Source organism: Hibiscus syriacus, unplaced genomic scaffold (genome assembly GCF_006381635.1).
Source record: "Hibiscus syriacus cultivar Baekdansim isolate YM2019G1 unplaced genomic scaffold, ASM638163v2 tig00110017_pilon, whole genome shotgun sequence".
Taxonomy (NCBI): domain Eukaryota; kingdom Viridiplantae; phylum Streptophyta; class Magnoliopsida; order Malvales; family Malvaceae; genus Hibiscus; species Hibiscus syriacus.
The window spans coordinates 954569-978423 of NW_024062565.1; the positions used below are offsets into that span (position 1 = coordinate 954569).

General features: G+C 32.9%; 2 protein-coding genes and 1 pseudogene across 3 annotated transcripts; all 3 read right to left on the bottom strand.

The window, feature by feature from the left end:
• Window positions 1-1459: 1459 nt before the first annotated feature.
• LOC120212894 (40S ribosomal protein S17-like) lies at window positions 1460-2089 on the bottom strand. Its single transcript, XM_039211083.1, has one exon. It carries the CDS (start codon window positions 2005-2007, stop codon window positions 1579-1581), a length of 429 nt encoding a protein of 142 aa, XP_039067014.1. The 5' UTR covers window positions 2008-2089; the 3' UTR covers window positions 1460-1578.
• A 3030-nt stretch (window positions 2090-5119) lies between these two features.
• On the bottom strand, window positions 5120-10923 carry LOC120212890 (zinc finger CCCH domain-containing protein 41-like). Of its 2 annotated transcripts, XM_039211080.1 has the most exons (6): window positions 10689-10923; window positions 10288-10398; window positions 8549-9407; window positions 6852-8069; window positions 6143-6502; window positions 5120-5756 (listed from the first exon to the last, which is right to left on the bottom strand). In XM_039211080.1, the coding sequence occupies exons 3-6, from the start codon at window positions 9320-9322 to the stop codon at window positions 5292-5294; spliced, it is 2817 nt and encodes a 938-aa protein (XP_039067011.1). In that variant the 5' UTR covers window positions 9323-9407; window positions 10288-10398; window positions 10689-10923; the 3' UTR covers window positions 5120-5291. The 2 variants fall into 2 exon arrangements, with proteins under 2 accessions (XP_039067011.1, XP_039067010.1); XM_039211079.1 differs by lacking the exon at window positions 10288-10398.
• Window positions 10924-14278: 3355 nt separating this feature from the next.
• On the bottom strand, window positions 14279-17532 carry LOC120212893 (annotated as a pseudogene).
• Between the last annotated feature and the right edge of the window lie 6323 nt (window positions 17533-23855).

Below are 23855 nucleotides of genomic sequence, written 5' to 3' on the forward strand. Positions count from 1 at the left end.
AAATATAAAACAATATCAAAGCTTGATCCAATCATAGTTGGAAATAAATCATGTATCAGAAAAGAATCAACATCATAAATCATTATTATTTACACACTTTCAAAATGCACATCGAATAAATCATCTTTAAAAAGAGAGAGATCAGTTTGCTTAATCACAACCATAATCAAACTATTTGTCATGTAATTTTGTTGCCAATCAAGTTTTAGTGTAATCCAAGTTTGTTTCATGGTTCATATTCAAACAATTTCTTCCATCCATCCATACATGCATGGATGACTACATACATACATAAGAAATTTTGATATAGCATTTCAAGTTTATGGTCAAACGCAAAAGCATAGGACAGATCCGATCTAACACTTGCACCAAAGTACAAGTAACAAAAAATGAAATATGCTTTTGCTAATCTACCAATGCCAGTTCGGGTTCTATGTGATATAGACACATAGAGATACTACACTAAACCACGTATTAAATCTCATAACAGACAATCAGGTTTCGGATCAAAAGTAAAGTATACAATCTTCTAAGCGTTATACGTTCATAATCACTCACACATACATACATGCACACAAGATTGGCTTTAAATCGAAGACGTATCGGCACTTTTTCTAAGGGCTTGTTTTCAAACAAAATTCTTTACGGTTCTTCTTAGCACTTTAATCAGACACAAACACAAGATTAGCTTTAAATCAAAAGCATTTATATAAACTATAGCAGACCAATAATGGTTTTCCTGAGTACTAATCTAAGATATATCTATTCAAGCTGCCAGCAAAACCAAATCGGTTTGCATTCTAACAGTATTTATGTCATAACAAACAATCAGGTTTCGGATCAAAGGTCGAACATGCAATCTTCTTATCATTACAAGATTGGATTTCAATCAAAGACACATATCGACACTTTATCTAAGGGCTTGTTTTCAACCTAAAATCTTTAGGGTTCTTCTAAGCACTGTAATCAAACACAAACACAAGATTAGCTTTAAATCAAAAGCATTTATATACACTATAGTAGACCAAAATCTATTCAAGCAGCCGGCGAAATCAAATCGGTTTTTCTAACAGTATTTATCTCCATATTCAAATACAACCATGATCAAGTAATTCAAAGATCAAAGAAAATAGGGTAAAGTATATTACAGGTCAGTGTAACATGTAAAAATGGTCTTTTTGATAAAAAAAACCTTCCAAATGTTACAGAATGATCATTAAATTTATCAAACAGTTACAGGATGATCTTTCAACTTATCAAACTGATACAAAATAATCCTTCAACTTAGCAAAATTTATTGTTATTTTAATATTGCAGGAGGCATTGCCAATTAGAAATTGGAATAATCAGAATTGAAAATTCACCACTGCAATCAATGAACAGCTAAGTAATGGCAATTATCCAATACAGGAACTAAAAGTTCCTCCATTCAACAATTCAAAAATAAAAGTGCATATAAAACTAGATAAATTCCAGTACCCTTTAACATAACTAACATTGTCCAACCAAAAACAAAACAATAAATAAAAACAACATACTTAAACTGAAGAACCCATTGAATAGATGGACGCTCACCCTTTAAAACCTCCTCCCGGGTCCACCACCACCGCGGCCGAACCCGATTTGGGGAGTCACAGCAACAGGGTCAACCTTAACAAGCCCAGGGATATCAGACATCCCAAGGACCGAAAGCATATCGAGTGTTTCCTTATCGACCTCGATTTGGTCGACCTTGATGGCCGATTCATCGGGGACGAAATCCATGCGACGCTCACGCTCTTCCTCTTGGAGCTTGAGGGAAATGCCGCGAACGGGTCCCTTCTGGATCCGTTTCATCAGATGGGTGGAGAACCCGGCGATCTTGTTGCGGAGCCTCTTCGACGGGATGATGGCGACTTCTTCGATGATCTTCTTGTTGGTGTGGAAATCCAGGGTCATGCGCGAGTAGTACCGCTCGATCACCTGACGGGACGATTTCTTCACTGTTTTGGTACGGACGCGGCCCATTGTTTTTGAATCTGTTGACGGCTCTGCTCGGTGGCTAGCAGGAGCTTAGCGGGAGTGGCAGCAAAATGAAGAGTTAGGGTTTCTGAGTGATAAATTAGGGTTCATGTACTTATGTGAACGAGTAAATTGTTGGGCCTTTTTTCAATTCTAGTGTTAGTATTATGGGCTTTGCTTGGAACAATCTAAGAGTTTATTTGTGTAATATTAAGACTTACAATTATTTAAATTGTTATTAGACTATAATTTTGAAAACGTTATTCAGTCGGTCTTATTTGATTAAATATTTAATAAAACTTTATATATTTTTTAATTTAAATATTTATTTTTACATGAACCAAACAATTATTAGACAAAAATTATATTAAATATACTAATTTAACAGGGGTTGGGGACTCTTTGGGCCCTCTCTATGCTCCGCCCCTGGTCACTAACATTTTTCGGAGTATTTTGATCTCAATATTTTATTTTAGTGAAAACACCTATTTTTTTTGAAGCATTTTAACATCAATATTTTATTTTAGGACAAAAAAATTCATAATTTGTCACGGGAGGACTTTTCGCCCCAAAATAAAATGGTAAAGTCAAAATATTAAAAGAAAGCCAGAATCACTATTATTTTATTGCCCTCTCCCAGTTCCCAAGATTTTGCCATGACTAATCTAGACCAATTCGTGTCGCACACTTGATTTTGGTTTGTGTCTTTTAGCGGAATTTTTTTGTATATACAAAACCTCGAACTCAAAACCTACTTAAGCGATATAAAATTATTTATCACTTGAATCAAAGCATGATAACAAAAGTTATCGTTCAACGTTTGCACAAATGACCACTTTGCCCCTATCCTTTTTTTTGAGCATTTTAGTCTCCAATATTTTATTTTGGATCTCTATTGATCGACTAATCCGGATCAGATATTACAGTGGTAAGGGCAGATATTACAGTGGTAAGGGCGACCCTCCTAATCTAGTTTATTCCATTCGCAATAACTAGGATTCGACCCCTTACTTTGCTTAAGAAATCTAATGCATCATCCCACTAAATTAACATTAACAATGTCTTTATCTTTTATATTCTTTAATTTTTTAAATTTCATATCGTTTTCATTTGATTGTAGGGCGAAATAAGTGAACGGTGAAGTAGGTGGGAGAGTTGAGGAACTAACAGCATTCGTTAAACGCAACATTATCAGCTGATGGGGTACCAAATGCCTCTGTCGACAGATTGAAAGAAGGTTTCGTGTACTTCGGGAAAGAAAAAATATGAGTAATTCACTCTTCGCCCCCTTCAATTTTCATCAAATTCTCTTTCGGTTTCACTGAATATCTTGCAAGTCTTCCTTGTTTTGCAGTAATAATCATTCTTTGTATGGTGAGCTTGCCAAGGGTCAAAGCCCAAAGGTATAACAGAATGTCGAGTTTGAATCGGTTTAAGCTCTGGTTATAGTTTATTGGCAAAAAGACATTAGAACATGAGCAATTTACCTTTCAAGAGTTATATTGGCTACAGACAATGAGTTTTATTGGTTTGAATCGACATAGGAATAATATATATATCTATGTAATGATGATAATAAAATAAAAGTTGTCAACGGATGGTCGTGTGGTGGTAGACAAAAAAATATGTTTTAAAAATAAGTATGATTATAGATATTTTATATATAGTGTTAGAAAAAGGAAAATACATAAACCGTGCTCAAATGAGAAATAATACAATATAAGAAATGTTATAAGGAAAGATGAAAATATGATAAGATACTAAGTTGTTGTGAATGAGTGTAATAAAATTTTATGTTATAAAGATAATTTGGTTAAATTTTGAATTAGACAATTTTAAATCATGATATGAAAAAGTATTAAATTGTCTATATATTGAGTGAGATTAGGTGTAAATTGAAAATTAAAATATTACATCATAATTTTATGCGGTTAAATAGTATGATAATAAATGTTAAATTAGAGATTTTAAAAGAAACAAAAAAATTTCCTCTTTCGAACAGTAACGGTTAAACAAAAACATGTGACATCCTTAATTTGTATTTAGAAATGAATGCGGGTTAAAGGTGTTAGACTCAGATTCATCAGAAAAATTAAAACAAAATTTTCAGGGGGGAAAAAACGAATTCATAATACCAAACCAACAACTTCCTTTGCAACAGCATCCAAAGTTCCATCCTTATTTTCCATGGTTGTATACAGTTGGTACTTTTCAAAACATAAAAAGAGAAGGAAAAGAAGAAGAAGAAGAAGAAGAGATCAAAAACGAAAGAGAATCAGAAATTCAAAGGATAAGAAACAAAGCTTTTCATTTCTTGTGCAAATATTCTTCTTTCACAAGGGGAATATTTATATACTTGGTGGGTAATGTTGCTATCATCGATGTTACACTGATACGGTGATACAGGTATGGATACGGAGACGGACTATTTCTACAATTATACGGGATGATAAGGGTATGACATATAAAAAAATTTAAAATAATAAATAGATATAAAAAAATCATAAATAAAGTCAATACTTCATAAAAAAATAAAAAATAAAATTCATAAATAAATCACGATAATAAGTATCAAATCTCAAGACTCATACTATAAATTAGGTTTAAAAACAATATTAAACAACACAAATCAAACATTATTAATATATTCCGAAATCAACTCGCTCTCCAACCATAAACAAATCTCAAGACTCAAACCACAATATTAAATCTAAAATAATAAAATTCATAAACAAATCACAGTGCCGTCTAATAATGTTGCTGTCTAACTATGAATGGTTAATTATTTTAGAAAAAAAGTTCGATTCGATTAACGGTTAAAGCGAAAAAAAAATCGGTTAATGAAAATTTAAAAGTTTGATTTAGTCGATTAACTGAACCGACTGATTGAACACTCCTATATATCAATGTCTTGATGTATTTTTTAGTTCTTCAAAAAATCTAAAACATATATTGTTACCAAAACACATTATTTGTACATGCAAATATGCCTTAATTATATGTGAAAAAAATAATATTTATATGCAAATATGAAATTAAAAATGATTAATTAGCTTCAATAACTTAATTTATCTATTGACAAAAATATATCAAAATTTTGACTAAAATAAAACATTAAATTGTACCTTTTTTTACATATAATCCCAGTGATGAAACAATATAAAACTAGAAAAAGAAAAATGAACTTTCAGCTAACTGAGAGTGAAATACTCATGGAAATTAGAGAGTTTCAACAGATTGAATAATTTATTTACCTGTACAAATCCGGGGAAAAAAACAAGTTCCGGTCCTCAACTTGTGTCGCCTTTAGGCGACTCTTTCATGCTAGATGTCGGGGACAGACTCTGCTCCGAAGCTTCAGCCGATTCCATATGCTCAACGAAACTCTCTCGATCCAAATCCCCGAATTCCCCATTGCCTGAAGCAGCAGTGACTTCTTGGGCAACGTTGCATGCTGATTTTTCTTCTGTCTGGCCAACGGCTTCTAATGGTTCCTTGGGTGTGGAAGATGGAGTTTCATTGCTACGATGGTTAGTGTTAGATGTCAGCCATTTGAACTGCAAATTGTGGCATTGCCAGCATTTACCATTTATATAAGCCCTTTCCGCCGATTGGCGAGTTCTGTAAGTTATAAGCGCTGAGCAATTCTTCAATGGCTCTGATCTGATATTACCGGCGTCTTTGTTTTCCATGTCTTGTAGTTCCACAGAGGAAAGATCTCCGTACTGTAAGAAGTGCTCCTTCAAAACAGCAACCTAGTTGACAATCAGACATGAGTTATCTCTCATTGACAACAAAGAACAAAGAAACAATTGAGTTTGCCATTAAAATTATCAATTTTTTTTTTCCGTGTATTTGAAAGGTCCTTGAAAGATCATGTCCGAATATATGTCGGACACTGATATTTCAAGAAATATGAAGAACCCAAGCAACATAGCTACAATAAACCCAAAGAATCAAAATATTAAGAGGTTTCCTCGAAGAGCATGAAAAAGATTATACTCAAATTTCAATGTGAAGGAACATAAAGTTCTCTATTCATTATCAACTGGCTTCATTGCACCTTTTGAATAATTCATCTGCATAAAGTACGGGAGTAAATACAATTCTCAGATGAGAGAAAGGAGAGAGGATGACTCACATCTGCAAAACCAGAAGGCAATGGTGGAATAACTCTAAACGCAATTGGTCGGTTGTCCAATTTGTATTTATTCATTGGGAATGGATGCCTAATAGGTGCAGACAGATGAGGCTTACGAGACTGCTGCTTTGAGCTTGTAGATTCCAGCAATGCCATAGAGGTACTCGGTTTTGAACTTTGAGACGCACCATTCTCAGTTGATTTGTTCTTATCTGTCATCCCTATAAAGTATGGTTTTGCGGCAGGAGCACCAGATTCAGAGGAACCAGGAATCAGAGCTTTTGCAGGATCAGCTGCAATACCCACCTTTTGCTTCTTAGCAGCTGGCTCAGTTAGTAGATCTCCCTTGACAACACTAGACTGCAAAAGATTGAAATAGAATCAAATGTTAAACCCACATTTACATTTTAAAACACTATTTTTCTGTTCCATCATTCTCTCTCTACCCATGTCAGCATGTGTACGTAATCAAACAATTGGAAAATAAAATGCATGAATGTTTGACGATGTCGGTTAGGCAAGGCAAATAGCCAATACTGAAGTTTTTCACATCACTTGGCTACAGAATTATGTACCATTCACAAGACCATGAAAACATGCAACTTCCAAACCTGATTTCAACACAACAATTATTGTGACAATGTAAAATATACTTAAGAAGTGCATATTTAGGAAAATTGTATATATAATTAAAGAAAGTTGTTGGTACTTGTTTCTCAAGTTTGTCCAACTTGCGCCGAAAGTCGTTCCGCTTCTGCTCCAGCATTTCCTGCTTCTTGCGTAATTGCTCTTTCATTTGTTCTAGAGTGTCCAACTTTTTCTGCAATGGAGGTGGAGCCTGGGAACCATTCATACTAACAGGTTTAGGGGAGTTCAGCGAAGGGAAATCGGCACCATGGACAACATTACTCTTCTGAGCAACAGGTAGAAGATTATCGTTTCCTCTATTAGCAACAGGTTGAGCTGGGATAGCAGAAGCTGTTAGACCATGTGGAGTTACAGATACGCCACTGACACTTTTTATTCCATCAACAGGTATGTTATCCCGATTAGCCCACCAAAGCTTAATGAAACGGTTACCCATTACAGCATCAGGTGCCTTCAAAGCAGCTTCTGCCTCTTCCCTTCTTGAAAACTGGACAAAGGCCCGTTCACCATTTAATGGAATGTAAATGTCAATAACCTCCCCGAACTTACGAAAATGAGAAAGAAGAGCCTCTCTTTTGTTGCATTTCTGGGGAATCCCGTTGACAAACAGTGTATGAAGTGCCTTTTGAGTTGGTTTTCTGCTACTACGAAAATCAATCTGTGACTTCAATGAAGAATCCACAACTTTGGAGCCATCATCCTCGCTTTTGATCCGTTTGACCTGACAAGAAATGTCTTGAGAGCTAGGAAATGCTCCTTGTTCTTCCTTGGTTTCATTCTCAGGATGGTCCGAGGGTATTGGACCAATTTTGTCTTTTGTGTCTATTCCACTTCTGGAGCTACCAACTCTACCTCTACCCCAAACAGACAAATTCATGCTCTGTGACCCGGTGCTTCTAATCGGCAATTCATTATCAGCACCGTTACGTAAGCAGCCATGAGGACAATCAGAGATGTCATCATTTGGCAACGGTTCTGTTTCATTGGTCTTGGGTGACCGAAGTCCAGTCAGTGCAGCTGATGCTTCTGGACCATTGTTATTCCACAAGGGTTGATCGGGATCATACAAATCACCATTTGCATTAGTTGAACCAGAATATGCACCATTCAAACCTACAGCATCCTCCGTAATTCCAGATTTTTTATTTTTGCCATGTATACCTTTGCTGTTCATCGAAGTGGTTGGAGGAAGGCTAGAAGGTGGTGGCCCGGGGCCAGCAGGTTTTGCCAATATTTGTGCACTTGGAACCGTGACAGGAAGGTTAAACTGTGACAGACTCTGCAAATCGAAAATAAAATTACCATCAACTCAGATACAAGGGGAATGCTAAAGCTAAATCAGTCAATGTTATAAGAAAGAATTTATGTTGAGCAAGAAACTTTCCTACCAAGGTAATTTGGATTGCAAGCAATAAATATGAGAAAATTTCAGAAAATTAGAATATTTAGACTAAAAAGTAAGGGCGAGGCTGAGGTTAGTAATGCAGCATACAATGCAAGTATATTGCCAACAAGCATTTAAAAGTTGTTAAAATGAAAAATTTTAACATTAACAAAAAGCAAAAAATCTTTAACACACTGCTCATCATTATACTTTTTGAGGGCACCAAAGAAGGTAAACTGGATGAACAATCTCCCTAGCTAGTCCTAAGTGAAATTACATTGCCATATGACATATATATATTTCCTAAAGGCTCATGGAAAACTGCATAAGCCTCCACATGCCAAAATTAGGATAAACATCAGCAAAATGCATACCTGAAAATCTTCCACAACAATACGATTGACACCGTGCTCCATTGGGCACATGTCTCCTCTTAGACAAAATCCAAGCTCCTCAAAATCTCTGCAACATTGGCGAGGAATGCCCATATTCAATGAAGAATTCATCGGCGGCCTGAGCACCCCTTGTAGACCAATAGAATGGAGCGTATCAAGATCACCATTTGGTATTCCTGGCATTAGCCCAAAGGCACTCCATGATGGGGCTTGTGCATTTGAAAGATTTGGCAATCCCCTTCCTGCAAAGAGACCTGGAGCAACTGATCCTGGCTGAACCATTTGATAAGCAATATCAACAGCATTGAACCTAGAATCACGTTGATTCCAAGAGGAGTTATCCCTTCCTCTTCCATGGCCAGGATCAGAATCTCCGCTGAATGTTTGGTTTGGCCTAATTCTATGGTTTAGATCCGAATGTCCTCGAGGAAGTGATGCTAACCCAATGAATCTTCTATCAAACTTAGGTCTCAAGTCTTTTTCTGGAGGCAAACTGTTAGAATTTTTCCAGGTTTCACCTGCTTGAGATTCATTATGCCCATTTTCAAAGGGTTTATTGCGCTTTCTGTATGGCCTTGTAAATAAAGGATCTGTAGAATCTCTCTCTAAAGGTTGAGAGCATGTATCCCTCCGACGATGCTTATGGTTGCGATCATCATCTTCTTCATCACTAACTTCTTTCTCCTCAGGTTCACTTATGCAACCAGGCGGAGAAATACCACCGAGCTCAGATGATGAGACTTTCAGCTTCATCAGATCCTTTTGAAATAAATAATATATTTGTATCCTTTTACAGCAAGCAAAGCACTAAAATCAAACCAAATGCAGCAGTCGTTCCCTAGAGAAGAAATTTGAAGGAAAGAGTTTAGGTAGGTACTAACAGCATAAAACAGCATAGAAGAAAGCTTATGGAAAATGAAAAATTAAATTGCAGATATTAAGGTCATTTACATCACCAGAATGCTAGTGGAAAAAGAAACATGTTAACATTCGAGACAAATAAAAATATTAAAAAAATACGTAATCAATAAGATAAAGATGTTAAATCCATAAACTTATCAATATGCTTCTTTGTTTGATATCATATTTGTCCCTTGAGCAGATTAACCTATTTTTAACACAATTTACACTTATTATGATAATCATATGTCCAAATGAATCATATAACCCATAGCCTCGAAAACCATAAATCAATTGAGGAAAGTAAGGCAAATGAGATAGTCTCTATAAACAAGTTGACTATATTTTCAAATGCCTCAGAATGAAGTCTCATATTTCCATAACCCAATTTTCTACCCCAAGAGTCAATTAAAGAATATTAAGTTCAAAGCTAACAAACTAAACTTTCATAGCTTTATGATGAGTGGCTTCCATAGGTGCAAATCTAACACTCAAAGTCTCCCATTCAAACCCGTCTACCAAAATTACAGAACCAAAACCAAATACGGCTTAGCCTCTATAGCCTCCACAAAGAACATCTCCAACACTACTTTTGTCTTCAATCTTCATTTATATTCATAACTCCTATAAACTACAACTGAATAACTCATGTTCAATAAAGCCTCCTTTCAAAGGCCAAAAACGCATCCTCACATAAATACCAAAGAACACACCAACTAAATCAAATGCCATTAACAAAAACACCACGAGTATTGCTGCGTTTTTCATGATGCTCAACTTCATAACAGAACTAAAAGTTACAGAAAATAGTCGAATACCTCTATGGAACTGCTTCTACACTCGATATCACTTTAAAGCTATCGAAACGACGCAACAAAATTGAGATAACTGATTTCTTTGTTCCTTGAGCATGGATCCTGATTAGTAACCTAGAGACAACAATCTCAATAGCAACAATTCTCTAGTTAAACTACATTAATGCTGAAAAAGACGAAAATCAAGTGGAAAATATAGAAACAAACCCTAATCCGAAAACTATAAAAAATCGTAAAAAATGAGCTCAAATAAAAAAAAAATTCCATGTATATCCAATTACTTAAACGAAATTTGAAGAATTAGGAATACAAATCAAAACGAAATTAGGCATCTAGGTTTGGCAGAAAAAAACAATAAGCAATAAATAAATTCTATAATAATAGTAGGCCAAAAGGGAACTTACAGAATATTCTAGAAGAACACAATGAACAATGCCTTCGGAGCTACTATCTGGTTCTGGATCCAATCCGACCCGACTTGAAAACGCGAGAAGGTAAATTACGATGCGACGGAGGGTTATTTCGGGGAGATAGAAAAAAGGCAGGGCGGAGAGAGAGAAGGCGGGGAGATAAAAAAGTTAAATCGAGGGGGCAGATTTTAATTCGGACGTTGTTTGTCCCGAAGGGAAAAGAGAGATTTGTGAAGGGGAAGAAGAAGAACGTGGGACAAATCTTATTTCAGGACGCAGTCGAGAAAAGGGATACTTTCGTTTTAAGCCCTTATGATTTTACGCACATTTGTATCTGCCCCCACAGAATTTCATCGTTTCAATTCAATGATTAGGGTTTGCATGATAATACGTGTATTTTATTTATATTCATATCATTGATGTGAAAAAAAAACAACAATAACAACAAAACCCTGATTCCCATATGCAATGGGGTAAGGGGGAGGTAGGGTAGTAGGCTGACCCCAACACCAGGTTGAGAGCAGCTTCCGTGGAAGACCTCCGCAGTCAGAAAATTAAAATAAAGATAAGATGCAAATGCGTGTATAAATAAATAAATAAATACATAGATGAACAGTCTTTATATGCAGTCTTGATATGTGCGCCTGTAATGGGGAGTAATCCCTGTAAATAATTCCCTGTGATAAAGAATTTATTTTAGTACCTAAACTTTTAATTTTTTTAAACTCATACCAAACATTTATTTTTTGTTTCATTTTAGTATCGACAGTTGAAAACTTAGTGAAACTAATACAACTTGGCACTTTTTTTTGGGTAAATTACATCATTCATCACTAAATTGTCTTCTCACTCCTATTTTGGTCATTGAAGTTTTTTTAATTTAATTACTTAACTTTTAAATTCTTCCTAATTTAATCACTCTAACTTTCAATTTTTTTATTTATTTTAATTATATATTAATATAATAATAAAAAAGATATAATGTTATAAAAATAAATTAGAGTGATTAAAACATGAGTAATTTACCTTTCAAGGAAAAAACATGAGCAATTTGAAACTTGAGTACTTAAATTGAAAACTTTTAAATTTTAATGACCAAATAGGAGTAAGAAGAAAGTTAAGGGATGAATGCTATAATTTACCCATAAAATGTCATGTAGTACCGTTAAATTTTTAATGGTAAGGTACTAAAATAAAACAAAAATTAAACATCAGATATGATTTTGAAAAATTACTATATTGCATTAAATTGTGATTTGGGTTAAACTTATTGTATAACCCGAAATCTTAGTGAAAAAAGGGTCATCGTGTCTATAAACATATACTATTTATTAAAATATGAGTTAATTACATCACATATCTCCAAACTATGGCACTCATTTTAAATTAATCTTTAAGCTCTTGAATATTTTTATTTCATCCTCAAAATTTCATACTCATTCTAAATTCATCCTTAAACTTTTGGACATTCCATTTCATCCTCAAACTATGGCCCTTATTCTAAACTAGTCCCTAAATTTTAAACATTCCAATTTCATTCCCAAATTCATCCAAATATGTAATTAATTATAACCCTAATTTAACTTAAAATTTATTTTTTCAACATATAATAACACACCTTGACCTACGATTTTATTAACATGAAATGTTATTAGTATATACATATAATTTGGGATGAAATTGAAATGTTAAAAATGTTAGGAGACCAATTTAGAAGAAAGGATATAGTCTGGGGATGAAACTAAAATTTTCAAAAGTTTAAGGACTAATTTAGAATGTAATCATAATCTAAGGATGAATTTAAAATATTTAGAAGTTTAAGAACCAATTTAAAATTAGCGTCAAAATTTGAGGACAATTAACTCTTAAAATATTGATTGAAGTTAGTGTCATGAATTTATTCGAGCATCAATTTAGTCTGAAATTATATCATATCCATATTTTAAAATCACTTAAAGTTAATAAATTGGGGAAATAGGCTTACACAAAATATAAACTATAAAGAATATAAATTTATATGATTATAATATTTATTTAATTTTATCCTGAAAATAATAAGGGTAAATAACATTGGTGGTAATTTGTTTTTGATTTATTTAATTTTGGTCACCTGTTTAAAAAATTACATTATAATCACTTTTGTTTTTTATTTGTCTTATTTTAGTTGCTTGATAGTTTATTTTCATTAGTTTGTTGATGTAACATGTTAGTAAAAATAGCTAAATCCCTATATTTTAGACAAAATATTAATTTAACCATAAATATTAGATAAAATATTAATTTAATCTTTGAACTTAAGATAAAATATCAATTTGATCCCTGAATTCAATCAAAGTCTCCCTTATTATCGCCACTCATCACCATCGGCAATCCACCGTTGGTTGCCAATAACGTTTGACCCTAAAAATTTTCAGTTCACTCTTATTTGACCTCCTGATATTGAATCCAATATTTATTTCACTAAAAATATTTGAAACTATACAACCAGATCTAGAACCCGTCAAATTCCTTTAAAAATAAACCGTAACAATAAATTTATCATAACGTTTCTTTAAAATTAAGGACACCGAAATTCTAAATCTATATCATAATGTAATCATATTATAATGATGATAATTTAATTTATATAATTTTTGATAAATTTAATAATTACGTGTAAACTTTATCTTTATTTTTCCCAGTATTTCGTGTAATACTTAAATTCAATTTTTTAAATGTTAAAAATAATTTAAAATAAATTAGCTAATTATTTCGTAAATATTTAAACAAAATTTACATTTTAAAAATTGAAATATTGAACCAAAACAATAGCAAATGAGGTATTTTAGAGTGAATTGAGATAAAATAGTTAAATTGAAATATTGAACCAAAACAATAAAATAGTTAAATTCAATTTTTGGGTAAATTACATGTTTAGTACCTAAACTACTAATTTTGGTCAATTTTAATACCTAAACTTTTTATTTTTCCAAAATACCTAAACATTAGTTTTTATTTCATTTAGCACCTCCTTAACGACACTACATTTTTATGACTAAATTACATCATTCATCACTCATTTATCTTCTCACTCCCATTTTGATACTAAAATTTAAAAAAATTCAATTTAGCTACTCAACATTCAAATTACTCCTATTTTAGTCACTCTAATTTGTTTTATTAATAATTTTTGTGACATGACATTTATTATTATTTTATTAATATATAATAAAATATAAAAAATAAATTTAAAAGTTAAAATGATTAAATTAGGAGTAATTTGAAAGTTAAGTAATTAAATTAAAAAAATAAATTAGTGACCAAAATAGAAGTAGGAACATAGTTGAGTGATGAATGATATAATTTACCCATAAAAAATGTGCCATGTGCAAACGGTTAAGTTTTTAACAAGGAGATAATAAAACGAAACAAAACTAAATGTTAGATATTGTTTTGAAAAAATTAAAAGTTTAGGTACTAAAATAGATCAAAACTGATAATTTAGGTAATAAATGAGTAATTATCCGGTTTTTGTTAAAATCTAACTTTATGACAGTTTCGAGAGAATAAACTATATTTCGGGGTTCTAATATAGTAGTATTACATGGTCCTCCGTTTAGTATGCAATTTGTACTTGAATTATTTAAATTTGAGTAAGGGATTTTTTTCACTTCCAGTCCCTATTATTTTGATCCAAAAAATGGTTTAAACTTACTCCAAATTTTGCTGAATCTTCCCATATTTAATTCCATGCTAGCATTGGTTCGAGCTTCAGCTTGAGCAGGGGTCTCTTCTTCAACTTTCACTCTTCCTGCAGCAGTTACAATATTAAGCTGACTAGCTATAACTTTAAAATTTTGGATCAAAATGTTAACTTTTCAAACGTAGGTGGACTAAAATGTCTCTTTTTATAGTAGAGAAATTAAAATGAACTTTTAAGTATAATGCGTGGACTAAAATGTTACTTTTTATAGTAGAAAGACAAAAATGCAATTACGATATGCTCAAACTCAAAATCTCGAAAAATAACAACCATCTCTATAACCACCGAGATAGTTTAGTTCGTACAATTCATTATTTTTTATTATTATATTTTGTAAATTATATTATATAAAAATGGTATACTAATACTATATACAAATTTGATAACTAAACTTTACTCTCTCTCTCTTATTTCATTTAGTGTACTTTAAATCTTTTTAATTTACTCACTGAACTCTTAATACATTGAATTTTTTGGCCACTCAGTCGTTTTCTCACTAATGATGATATGACGTGGTTTATTTTATTTTATTTTTTAATGTGTAAATTAATTTAATCAACGAACTTTACTCTCTCTTATTTCACTCACTATACTTTTAATTATTTTCAATTTAATCATAGAACTTTATGCATTGGATTTTTTTTTCGATCACTCTTCTGTTAACAACAAAAAAGGTACATCATAACTCTGCTAGTGAGAAAACGACTGAATGACAAAAAACCCAATGTATTAAGTTCATTGAGAAAATTGAAAAAATTTAAAGTAGAGTGAGTGAGAATAGGAGAAAGAGTAAAATCCAGTTACCAATTTGTAATTTACCTTATACTATATTATAATGTAAATATTAAAAGATACTTCAAGTAAATTATACCGTTTCTCTGTTGTCCTTGAGCATCATGATCTTGCTGCTTTAACTGCTTTCCAAAGGCCTTAGCTGCCATAAACACATTTGCAGGTCTTTCCCAGCCTCCTCCAAATACACCATACCCTTCCTTTGGCTGAGGTTGCATCAAGAACTCAGCACTCTCAATTCTTCACTATCCACCCAATGTATGCAGTTCACCGGGCACGATTCGACCGAAATCTGCAAAACAAGCAGTTCAGAAAGATCATATGAACAACTTTGATCCTACACACGACATTACTGGACGTGTTTCTTTACGTCGATTTCCCGATCACCGTCTCCGTATTGAACCTTGACTCGAGCACATCCGAGGGCCTCATCCATCTCGAACGTGTTGCTCGCGTGGTGAACACATTCTCTACAACCTATGCAGGCGTTTGCATCGACAAACAGAGCTTGGGGTCTCACAGGCCCATGCCAAGAGCTAAAACCGGATGCACTGCAGCCTAGTTTTGCTCTCATTGAACCAATGGAAGCATTGTACTCTTTCCTTAGATCATCTTGTATCAGCACCTTATACGCTTCATTCAGCATTAGAGTGTATTCATGCCCCTAAACAAATGTAACAAAACACTTAGGCCATGATAAAAAAAAACCGAACCGGAAGTTTGGACCGATTCTCTATTTATATTTCAACTTACATAATCGTGTTATCGGACTAATAAATCTTTGTTTTAACCGATTGAACCGACCGACCGATCAAACTTTTATTATAGTAGCATATGTTATTCGGAGTCGAAATGAGTGTCGAATACTTGTACCTAAATAATCATAACCAAATGGACGCATAACCCATTAAAGAAAGCTAGTAGTACATGTCATTAGGATTCAAAATGAGTATCAAATACTTGTACCTAAGTAATTATAACTTAAGTTGTCTAAGTAGTAAAAAAGAAGTGTTGTTATCTAAGTTTAAACAATTGCGTTTGCAACATTATAAAGGATTAAAAAAATATTTTAAACATATACTACCGAGTTAATTACATCATACTTCTCCAATCTATGACCCTCATTTCAAATTGACCGCTAAACTTTTAAATATATTAATTTCATTCTTAAACTATGACTATCATTATAAATTAATCTTCAAACTTTTGAACATTTCATTTTCATCCCCAAACAATGATCTTTATTATAAATTGGTCCCCAACTTTCTGAATATTTCAATTTTATCCTAAATTATACATATATACTAATCATATCTCTTGTTAATAAAATCATTAGGCCAAGTTATATTATTATGTGTTTGAAAAGGAAAACAAATTAGGTTGCACTATGGTTGAAATGGATTACATATTTGGATAAAGTTGGGGATGAAATTGGAAGATCTAAAAGTTTAGGGATCAATTTAGAATGGTATTCATAGTTTGGGGATAAAAATAGAATATTTAAAAGTTTGAAAACTAATTTAAAATAATAATCATAGTTTAGAGACTAATTTAAATTAAAAAACGTATGACGCAATTAACTTAATACTACCTTATAATCACTGCTGAACTATTAAAAAAGTACTCAAACCATATATTTGTCCAATACAGATCTTTAAAAGGACGAAATTCCGGATGAAATTGAACAAAATAATGATAAGAAATCGCAAATTAAGAACATATATTCTACCGAGAGCTTTTATCCGCTTGCTTTAGAGATTATTGATCGTTCAACTCCGGATTTTTCGAATCGAATTCGGATCAAGATATCTAACACCGTACATATAACAGAAAATTGCAATATTGGAGAAGAACAGAGCTGACCTGTTGGCCTGCAATATCAGGATGATACTTCTTTTGCAGCTTCCTGTAAGCTTCTTTAATCTGCTGCGTATCAGAATCAAAAGGAACTCCAAGCAACTCATAGTAATTCTTCTCTGATTTTGATTTCGATTTCTCGCCGATCTTTTGGTTTTTACAGCATTTAATCTCGCTCGATTTCAGCCCCAATCTTCACCCAAAACAATCAAAAGAAATCGATCGTAAATCTTCAAACAAGTTTTACGTGAATTTCGGAAACATTTTCATGGTAATCTTACCTTGGGTTTGACTTGATTGGATTGAATTTGGCATCGAAATTGCAACCTTTTGGGACTGAGAGTTCGTAAATTGGAATTCCACTGGCAATCATTGTTGATTTCTTAGCCTTCTCTTTGCTCCTATTTTTTATTTATCCTTTCATAAAGAGAGATATTTTGGTATTTTCCTTTTCATTGTTGAAAGGAGGATATTTTGATATTTCTTTGGGTAAACTATGCCTTTAGTACCTAAAATATCAATTTTTATCTGTTTTAATACTTAAACTTTTATTTTTTTCAAAGACATAATACCAAAATTAGCCCCAATGCTTACTAAAATATTCATCTTGTCCCCTATTCCTTTTTGGGAGCATTTTAGCCCACAACGTTTCATTTTAGGCCAAAAAGACCCTAACATTTGATAGAATATTCACTTTGGCTCTTATTCTTTTTTTTTCTAGAATATTTTGACCCTTAATGTTTTATTTTAGGATAAAAAAAAAGTCTATTTTGGAGTGCCAATTATGTGTTAACAAAAGGTTTCTATCAATAAAGGGAGCTTTTTACTCCAAAATGAAAACGTTAGGGGTCAAAATGTTCCAAAAAAGAATATAAGCCCAAATGAATATTTTAGTAAACGTTGGGGTAATTTTGGTATTATTTATTTTTAAAACTATATCGAATGTTTAATTTTTGTTTCATTATTATACCTTATCCATAGATCACGTTAGACTGCACCTCTTGAGTTCCTCAAAACCTCTGGAGCTCTATATCCTTCAGCCAACTATGACAGGTCAACATAATCTGCGATCTATTATATGACAGACAAATTTATTTAATACGTTAATCTACGAGTAACTATCATGACCCTATAGCGGACACCAACACTAAAAAGTCCTATAGGAGGTCGGAGAAACAATAGCAGATTAAAGAAACACCAAATCATGAGACTTTATTGCATAATCGCATCAAACACATCAGTACAACCCCAACAATTATTTGAAAGATCAAACAAAACTGATCTTTGTAATTATTCTGGCACACACACAACGTTATTAAGAAGAAAAGGAAATGACTTTTGTCGGAGGAAAAGCATTGCAAATATATAGAAAGAGGAACATTTATGGAGCAAGCCTGAGTTTCCTATTGTCGGACAGCTTCCGAGCGAGTTGGGCAAGAGCTTCTCCATTGGTGATGATGAGTCCTCCTCCTCCTTCTCCTTCAACTTTGTCAAACATTTTGGTCCCCAGATCGACCCTCGACACCGGTTTATCCAACAGGTCTTGTCCAATTTGAACAAGGTTGTCCATGTTCTCCTTCGTTGCAAGATCAAAATGCACTGTATCTCCCGTCAAATCGATATTTAATCTATTAATAGATTATTTTTAGTTATAAATTAAAAGATTATTTTGGATCGAATTTTATGATAGTTTATTAGAGAGGCGAAGCACGGCATTAGTTCGTAGATGTTTTTTAAATCGTATAATTTAATTATATCATATATCTAACAACCACATGTAACACAAAATAAAAGTTCGAGAAGGTAGGCATGCATGTAATTCCTAACAAGCAGGCTACAAAATTAAGGACAATACAATAGATTTCCGTCGTGACCGTTTTTCGCCCGGACGACAAAAAATAGATGTTCGACACAACTTTCTAGGAATATTGGTTTTTAAATCGAATTAGTTCGAAAAAGATTTTAGAGTCGTTATCGACTTTTGGTTTAGGCAGCTCGAATACTTAAAAAAGGTCTTTTAGAATTATTTAAGAAAAATCATTTTAAAGACGAAAATGGATATACGTCTAACCATAGATTCGTTTTTATTCGGATTCGGAAGTCGGTTACGCATGAGGATGGGTAAACACCCCCATTGCTCCCAAAATTGGTACCTCTCAATTATACGTTGTCGAAAATGATGAAATTTTACAAATTTGAACTAGAAATTTAAATTACGACCCTTTCATTTCTATGATTTTTTTAGACTGGGTGAATTAATTTTTAAATATTTGACTCAATGAAAGATTTAATTCACTCGATTTTATTTAAAATTGATGTCCTCTTACTACATGAATTAACAGAAATTAAAATCCATTATGTTGGACGTAATTTCGTTAACTCTTGACGCAAGACAACATTGCCTTTAAATTTTCAAAAAGAACGAGAAAATAAACGTGTACGATTATAATAAAAATACGAAAAATGGAGAAGATATTAATCTCGTCAAATAAATAAAATTTAAACATATATAAGTTGGTAACATAAAATAATTAATGGTATATAAACAGATACATAAAAGAAATTTGAACATCTATACTTAGGGCTGTAAATGAGACGAGACAGATCGCGAGCTACTCGAGATTGACTCGATCAAGGCTCGATATATACTCGGATCGAATGAACTCGACTCGAGCTCAACTCGAGTTTTTAACGAGCCGAAACGAGCTACTCGATATTCGACTCGAAAAGCTCGTGAGCAGCTCGAAAATATAATATATTAAGATTTTATTATTTTAGAAATAAATTATTAATAATATTAATATTTATGTATTGATTTTTTTATAAAAAAATACAGTAAGATTTCTTGTATTTAAGGTTTATGTTCGAGTTTGAGGCTTCAATCGAGTTAAGTTTAATAATTTTTTTTTATTTCGAGCCTTTTCGAGCTGCTCACGAGCTTCAGTTTAGGATTTCGAGTTCGAGTCGAGCTTGAAAATTTTAAGCTCGCGAGTTTTCGAGTCGAGTCGAGCTTCATTTCAAAGTTTTCGAGTCGAGTCGAGCTCAGCAATACTCGAGCTCGACTCGGCTCGTTTACACCCCTATCTATACTTATTAAAATAATTATATGGAAGCTTTGTATGTGATTTAAAAATTTAGAAAAAGGTATATGAAATATTCTTTAGCAAAGAACTATCAAACCCGAATATTTCAACCATTAACCTTCTGCTCATATTGAAATATGTAAGCCATAAATCATCTATCAACCTCTTCACCTATAATCTATTAATTCATCCTGAACTATATATCCTAAATTCTAAACCCTAAATCATAAAAACCGTAAACCATAGTTATTGAATATAAAACGATTTAGATTTAAATAATTTGATTTATCTCATTTAGGGGTTTTTTATGGAAAATCCTAGTGTTCTTTTATCGAATAGATTTGACTCGAGCTCAAACTCGACTCGAATTCTTAATGAGCCGGAAAGAACTACTTGATATCTGACTTGAAAAACTCACGAGCAACTAAAAAAATAATATATTGAATATTTATATTAAATATTATTAACATTAACATTTATATGTTGTTCTTTTTAAAAAAAAATACAATATAAGACTTTCATGTAGTTAAGATTTAGGTTTGAGTTCGAGCTTCAATCGAGTTAAGTCTAAGAATATTTTGAATTTTAAAATTTTCAAGCACTATTCGAGCTTCAATATTTGATTTCAAGTGAAACTTGAAATCCTAAGCTTACGAGCTTTCGAGCCGAGTTTCAATTTTTTTTTTTTATTTCGAGTTTAAGTCGAATTCAATTTTATACTTTTTCAAGTCGAGTCGGGTCGACTATATTCGTTTACAGCCCTACCCGTGAGGTTCAAGCATGGATGAAACGTTTTAAGCACATGGTTGACTTTATACATGTAAAATTTCACTATAAACACAGGGTTCGATTATCTAATACTTCACACAGTTCACTCAAACACATACATATTGCAGCTTCAATCTTGAAAACATGAAAAGAAATATGGGCCGGGAAACAAGATGGTGACAGTGTTGAGTGTGGATGCAGGTGGCATTCTAAGCCTTATCTCCGGCACTATTCTTGCTTTCCTCGAAAAACAGCTTCAGATTATTCGGAAACCCGAAACTTTTCGTCCGATTTCATGTCTAAATACGAATAAAGAATCCGAAAAGAAACATAAGTTTTTTATTTTCTTACATGCGGTTGATATTATGTTGTTGGTAGAAATTGGATGGATCAGACGCTAGAGTTGCCGATTATTTCGACTTCGTTGCGGGAACGAGCACCGGCTGGCTGATAACCGGCATGTTCACTGCTCCGGTGCACAGAGGCAGACCTATACCTGTGGACCATATCAATACTTTCTATTACAAACATGGCCCCAAGATCCCCCCCCGATAAGTAAGATCAAACGGAAACCAATATGCTTGGTTCAATATGTTATTTTGTTCATGCAGAATCAAATTTTTTACTCATCATTTTAATTTCTTTAGACGTCCTACATCATTATCGGATTTTCCAAAAACTCATCCAGTGTACGACGGAAGGCCGCTAAGGAATGCTGCAGAGCTATACTTATTGGGCTTCACTATCAGTGAAACCGTGACGAATGCGGTTATTCGACATCAAGCTTCTTCAACCGGTCATCTTCTCGACCAACGATGTATGTGTGTCAGTTCCAAAAAGAAAAGCAGAATGTTGAAAATTTTATCATTTAATGATGCATTCGATTCTTTGAATTAATCACAGGGAAAGTCGGATGTTTCGAGCAATGTTTCCTCAGCCAATGCCTGCGTCAGCACCGCCTCCGCCCCTATTTACTTGCCGGCACAGGAATTTTCACCTCCAGAGGATGCCAACCGCAACGACTACAGATCCCACAGTACCTTAGAAAGTCTTCGGTGGACGCCCTAACAAAACAGCAGTCAGAGGAAACTTGCATGATATCACATACAAAACGAACACAATCATGGGTGTCGTTAAAAAACCTTCCTAAACCTAGATGGGGGAAAAAGAGTTTATCATGATCGTGGGTCAAGAGTAGCAACACCCACCCTACATATTTGTGCAACTCTACACAACTGAACAAAGCAACCAAGTCACCAGTAATGGACTTACAAAGATAAATATCACAATATGATTTTGGATCACACCCTACTGAGGATAACAGAAATAAGACATCGAATAGATTCATGGATAGTTAACTCAGATTCGACTGAACATAATTATTAGTCGGAAATATATTCAACATGTGAGAAACAAATTTAAAACACAAGGATATTTTCATTATTTTACATTAAGCATTCATAAAACATGCCTTTAAATATAAGTATCAGAGTTAACCTACTCATACGATAGCTATATGCAAAATCTTAACTCAATCAAGGTTTAAAAAAAAACCTGAAATGAAAAACCTTCAATATTAAGGACCAAATCATAAAAAATATAAAACTTAACAGGCCCACGTGACATGTAAGAACGAAATTTAAAATCTAACTACTAAATCTATCTAACACGTTAATTCACGAATAACTATAATTATCATATGTCTGACACCGTCAGTTAGGGTGACTATAAATGTTCTTCGATCACGACTAAGAAAGAGATCAAACCTTCGACAACCTATACATTATCTCTTTCTTCTCCTTATGATCAAATTCCTCCCTCATAAAAATCAAAAAGATAAATATATTTTAAGGACTAAATTATAATGAGCCCAAAATGCTTATCATATTCTGTCGATGAACCCTATGCTCAAATTTAAGCTATTCCACGACGTGAGGAGATTTGCCAATTAAATTACACAATATCCAATGAATTTGTGTTAATATTCAAATTTTATGTGTTGAAATTCGATAACGCAATAAATACGATCCGCATAAATGGGATCGATCATCTATATAATATGCAACTAAATCATATATTATTATACGTATCTCTAGTTCGTATAAATAATATTTCATTATGAGATTTGCAATTTCGCCCATGCCGATTTGTTACATGGTTGACTCCTCAAGAAAACATTTGTGAATTATAATATTTTATGGGTTGAAATTTAATAATTATATATATATATATATATATATGGTATGTGTTTTTTTGTCATTTAGAGATTTTTACCGGAAAAAAAAAGTTAGTTTGGTCTATTTTTACGAATGAGGACAACAATAATCCACTATAAATATATATAGATCACGAACGATACAAAAATATAATATTTCATGTATCCTAAAATCTGGTATCTATACCAAAACCTGAAGTATCCCATATCACTTTTCCCACGTCCTTATAAAACTCGTAACATAAACCCTAAAAGTTATAGAGACTACAAAAATGTTATATCTTAATTGCGTAAGATATATTACCTGAAATAAGTATTTACTTATTAAATAAATTTGATTATCAAGTAATATTCAACTACAAGAATTACAATAAAATCTAATTTAATTATCTGTTAGAATTTGATTCAATATTTAACAATCTCCCCTTAACACAAATTTCATTCGCGCATTAGTCTTCTAAGTCTTCAACAGTTTCAGTTCTTTCATAATATTTATTGAAACAATACTGGATCAATTGAGAATTACACCTTTTACAATTGAAAATCCGAGTTAGATTAACAATACTGGATCAATTGAGAATTACACCTTTTACAATTGAAAATCCGAGTCAAAATCTAACGCAATCTAACATATTGAATTGATAAGTATTTTTTTTGACAAATTCTAAATCTAATCCTATTCTCACCTTGAGGGGAGGGGAAAT